Source organism: Hordeum vulgare, chromosome 2H, assembly GCF_904849725.1.
Source record: "Hordeum vulgare subsp. vulgare chromosome 2H, MorexV3_pseudomolecules_assembly, whole genome shotgun sequence".
Lineage (NCBI taxonomy): Eukaryota > Viridiplantae > Streptophyta > Magnoliopsida > Poales > Poaceae > Hordeum > Hordeum vulgare.
The window spans coordinates 603844226-603849585 of NC_058519.1; the positions used below are offsets into that span (position 1 = coordinate 603844226).

At 48.2% G+C, this 5360-nt stretch overlaps 1 protein-coding gene across 1 annotated transcript; it reads right to left on the reverse strand.

Annotated features, from left to right (window-relative positions):
* Positions 1-1207: 1207 nt before the first annotated feature.
* Positions 1208-5053, reverse strand: LOC123430743 (coniferyl alcohol acyltransferase-like). The gene is made up of 2 exons (XM_045114587.1): positions 4540-5053; positions 1208-2455 (listed from the first exon to the last, which is right to left on the reverse strand). The coding sequence occupies exons 1-2, from the start codon at positions 4990-4992 to the stop codon at positions 1502-1504; spliced, it is 1407 nt and encodes a 468-aa protein (XP_044970522.1). The 5' UTR covers positions 4993-5053; the 3' UTR covers positions 1208-1501.
* Between the last annotated feature and the right edge of the window lie 307 nt (positions 5054-5360).

A 5360-nucleotide genomic window follows, 5' to 3' on the forward strand; every position in this document is an offset into this window, starting at 1 on the left:
AATTCCAGGCGAGGAAACAACTAGTACAACCATAGAGTAAAGTGGTCCAAGATTATTCGCCATCAAGGAAAGCATCTTGAACAAGCCACATGAAGAACTCGTAGAACAAAAGGATCGATATCGAAGAGTGAAGAAGCCGCGGAGAAGCGCCAAACAAAGCAAAGAGATGAGACACAATAACATAAGGAAGCACAAGCTCTACCACCAAGTCAACTAAGGTACGGTCCGAGGGAGAAACCACATTCTCACCACACCATTGCCGGAGGGGATGTCATTATCTCTCCTCACCCTAACACAAGGACAATGTATCGTCAATTAGCAACTCGTGAAGAAACTGAGTAGGGAGCCACAGAAAAGAGTGTGGGTGATGGCTTGACCACCAGCACTGCCGGCGACCCCATAGGCGACACGTAACCAGTACTAACACTCGACACCACAACACACACCCACATACCCTGGCCCAGCCATCCCAAGGTGATGCCTTCAAGAAGTCTCAAAACGCCATAACATCGTGGCGCCCAGTCTACATAGGCGAGGATTTTTATCCCAGGTATTGGGGAAGATGGAGGTGGAGCGGACATTAAACATCTCCTCGGAAGGGAGAAACGAGCACAAACACCCGCACATCTTGAGATCGACACAGCATCAACCAAGGGTTTCCCCGTCCGTGGCCTTTTACCACCACACCCTCTAGATCATCGCCCAGCTTTGACGACCTAGGGAAGGTTGGATGCAGAACAAGCGAGGGGGAGGAGAAGTGTCAATGAGTGAAACAAAATCGAGATCTGACACGTTCGCCAGAACAGGCCCCGTCGCGAAGAGCCTCTACCGCCCTAGTTCCGACCTCACGACCACTAGGGACGACCAACAACCAGAACGCCTTCCACCGGAGAGGTTGACGTTGCCCTTGTGTTCAGGGCCACCGCCCTTTCATAGATGCAAGGCGACTTGGTTTCACCACCGCCTTCACCGGCAGATGAGCAATAACACTGGCGAGCTCATAGGGTGGCGGTGGGCTGATAGTACTACTATCTTTGTACTCCCTCCGTCTTGTAATATTTGTCTTAAATTTATGTAGATATAAATATATTTAGTCATATTTCAGTATTTAGATACATTTATATTTAAACAAATATAAGATAAGAATTTTGAAACGGAGACTGTACTTGTTTGACATTGAGTGTGATCTTTACTGGTTTACTAGAGCAGACCAAACAGCGGCTTTTAGATTCTGATCAATTGGTTCGTCCATTTTGTCCCGACACAACAACACTGATACATCCATCATACGCATACAGCATCATCACCGGTCTTCACGCACGCTGTTAGCCTCGGTTACATCTACTGAACGGCACGTTACAAAGTAAAGGTACTATAGCCATGCACTGTACTGTACATAATGGCCAGCGGAAATCACAAACCATACATCTAGATTGCACACGCGTGAAGAACTGAAGATGCATCCATAGTTCCACATACCACCGGGCGCCGGCGCGCACCATCACCCGAATATGTCGCTGTTCACCGGGGCCCTGAACACGGTTGGCTCCTCCTCCATCACCTTGACCACCTCCGGCGCCGCGTGGACGTACACCACCCAGTCCCCGCCCCCGCGCGCGCTCGGCATCGGCATCACGTACCCGGTGGCGCCGGGCCACGGGAAGTGGTACGACGCGAACGCCGGACGGCCCCAACCGAAGTCGACCTCACGGAACGGGAGCCTCAGCCCCGACGACACCACGCACGAAGCCGTCTCTCCCTCGCCGCCGTCGTCGTCACCGCCGCCTACGTAAGCCCTCGCCAGCGTGGACTCGGGCCGCAGCGCCTCCACCCAGTCGACCAGCCCCTGGAAGTGCTCGCCCGTCGCCGCCTCCACCACCCACCGGTGCACGTCCTCCGCCACGTCGGCGAGCGCCATGTCACGCAGGTCGGCGGCGCTGAATATGCCGTAGGGGATGGTCAGCACGTTCCCGAAGTAGGGCCTCATGGCGCCGTCGGGGCACAAGCGGCCGCGCCCGTCAACGACGACGCCCATGCAGCACGATTCCTGCCTCGGGGTGGCCGCCGCCGCCCTGGAGTAGAGCTGCCACAGGTGGGCCGTGAACGCCTCCAGCTTCGTGCGCCCGGGACCCGCCGAGGCCTGCAGCGCGGCGACATCGGCAGCGGCCACGTGGTAGATGCGGTTGCAAGCGGTGGGTGGTGCTGCCGTGGCTGGCGGGGGCGGCACGCGGCTGACGGGGACGAAGAGGCGGTCTGCCAGTGTGCCAGCGGTGCACGACGGAGGCGGGCTGCTCGGCGCGAGGAAAGAACGGTTGAAGGACGGGGGCGGCGGGATGGAGGTGCCCCGGGCTGCGGCGGCCCACGCGACGAGGAACATGTTGAAGGAGTAGGCGTCGCACACACGGTGGTCGAAGGTGCACCCGACGACGGCGCCGCCGCACTTGAACTTGGTCACCTGCATGCATGAGTGGTGCCTTGTTATGAACTTCACAAAATACCTAAAAGTCCTGCTTAAACTGAGAAGGTTTTACTTCACGGAGGATCATACTTAATGATTGTAGTTTGTAAAGGTTTTCATTTACTAATGTAGGAGTATTATGGTTTGATCTGTCATAATATTTCCTACGTATCATTCGGAAATTAAGTACTGGTCAAAGTTACATAAGTTTAACAGACACAAAGTCAAAGTAACTTTATCAATTATGGAGGGAGACAGAACTAAGCAATTGTATGTAAATTACTCCAACTTTTACATGTAGAATAGAGTAGTAGCATTATTGCTCAAGTTGTACATGCTTATTGTGAACATGTTTGACTTTGTGATGTCAAAATATGCTCAACTTGAACAGTTGTTCACTATGACACTGCATATTTGACAGTGTAATGTACACCAACTTATTTCGATCCAACCTACTCCAACTTGTAACTTGATAGTCAAATATGAAGTGTCACAGTGAGTGAGTGATAATACTGCAATAATTGCTGGGACGCAAAGTAGGTAAGACAAGATGTAGTTGTAGGTGAATAGGATGAAAGCAGTTGACCAGCAAACTGTGAAATACTTCCTCCGTTTCTAAATATAACTTCTTTAAAGATTCCACTAGAAGACTATGCAGATGTATATAAATATACTTTAGAATGTAGATTCACTCATTTTGCTCCGTATCTAGTTCGTTAATGAAATCTTTAAAAAGACTTATATTTAAAAACGGAGCAAGAATATTAATAAAAGTGGTAATATTTCACTCTAAGAGTAATATATATGGACATATTTATATAACTGTTAAAGTGAAACATTATCTGGACCTATCATGCAAAATTATTTTCATAATAGTAATTATTTTTCGCTAACATAGTATCCACAAAGTTAATGGTCAAAGATGCATACTAAGGACCGTACAAGTGCCTAAAGCATCGTCTATTTACAAAAGGATGGGCTCACTATCTCTGGTAAATAATACCAGTCTCCAAAACACAATTTGAAAACCAAATTTATTACAATGATATGAAATTGAACAAAATTCATATAATGTGAACAAACTTTTAAGGCGTGTGATTTTCAAGTACATAATCTAACACTCCCTCCGTTCTAAATAGATAGAAACATTTTGGACCTCGATATGACCTTCGATACGCAACTTCGATGGTTATTTATATATAAATATATATTATGTAATTAAATGTTATTGTTCATGTTAAATTTTAAGTAGTATTGTATTAGTTTCATATGATGAAATTACACAATCATGAATAAATACTTCCTCCGTCTGGAATACTTGTGGCTCAAATGGGTGTAATTTTGGACAGAGGAAGTATGAGTTGAAATTAGAAAAGTTCGTCTACACGTATCATGTGGAGGGAATATTTCTAAAGATATTGATAAAACAAAAAGTTGAAAAGATTCATTGCCAATACCCACAACCATAATATTTTGGGAGCCGCAAGGATTAGAAAGTAACACTTGATGTGGTCTTGCTCCAAACCTCCAAGCATATCGTTCGATTTTACATATACTCCTATATTCTATCACAATTCTTACATACTTATTTGGAAATTCGGTAGCGGCCAAAGATATATATTAACATGCCGAAAATCAAAATAACTTAATCGGCTATGAAGGATAATAAGAATGGGTATAACTAATTGAGCTGTAAGGGCACGCTTTGTTTATGTGTGTATATGTTGGTGTAAGTACATCCATGATACATGGCTCTCTAAACACTAAAAAAATGATTGTGCGTGTATATATACGTATGAGCGTCTGCTTGTGTGATGTGTTCAAAAAAATATGATTACCACAATGATTACACAACAATTAGTAATCGCTGTCATACAAAAGATGCAGTTGTGGTCAGGAAGATAGGATGGAAGCAGTTGACCAGCAAATGGATTAAACTGGGTTCAACAGAACACAAGTACCCGGTACTAGCTCCACGTGGCGAGGTGATGCTGGCGCCCATTACGAACGCTAGACGTGCGTACACCAAGAAACAAACATGATGCATGAAACATGTACGTATGTATGGCAATGATCCGAACCTGCACGCTCATGACCCCGGACTTCTTTTTGGGCACCAGCCTCTCAACGCTCTCGTCCGGCAGGCCGAGCCGCAGCTCCCGCAGCTCGACGCCGTCCGCTGCCGCCTCCGCCAAGTCCACGCCGCGGCCGCTGCACAGCAGCTCCGGCTCCCCCGCGGCGTTGGCCACGACCTCGCCGGCGAGCGGGTAGTACGCCACCAGCACCTTGGCCAGCGCCGCCTTCAGGGTCGACGCGGGGTGGTGGCTACCAGTACCCGCCGCGTAGTCGTCGCCGGCGGCGTAGCAGAAGAAGACGCTGACGTCGATGGGGGGCAGGATGAGGTCGAGGTTGGAGAGCGGCAGGCGGTGCTCCTGCAGCGGCAGCGCCGGCACCACGGTGGACGTGAACGTCACGGCCACCTCGTCGCCGCCGTGGCATTTGGCGGCCGTCTCACTCTCATCGTAGTGCACCATGATGCGCGCGCGCGTGTGGTTACTTGTGTGAGCTGCCGAGGAGGGAGCTGTGTGCTTTGAGCCAGTGTGTGTGATCGATGGGTGGTTGAACCGGTGGTTATTTATAGGAGGCTATACTAAGGTGCATAAGAAATTATGGAGTACTTACACTGATTAAGGAGACGTGCGCTGCGCAGCATGGCGCATAAGAAATTATGGAGTGCCCTACATGACACACATATCACACCTAATGTTCAGTTTAGATTCTAAAAACAATGTTCGATCAGTTTGACAAAACGGAGTCGTGTTCAATGAGGAACCTGAAATTATGAGAAAAAACGACTGATATTCTAATGAGAAATATATGATATTATTGGCAAAGTTGACTC

What these genes read in the sequence shown, in the direction of transcription:
- LOC123430743 (XM_045114587.1), bottom strand. Translation starts at nt 4,992, where the DNA reads ATGGTGCACTACGATGAGAGTGAGACGGCCGCCAAATGCCACGGCGGC. An exon ending in CCGGGGTCATGAGCGTGCAG is followed by an intron (nt 2,456 to 4,539) that starts GTTCGGATCATT and finishes TCATGCATGCAG; the next exon opens with GTGACCAAGTTCAAGTGCGG.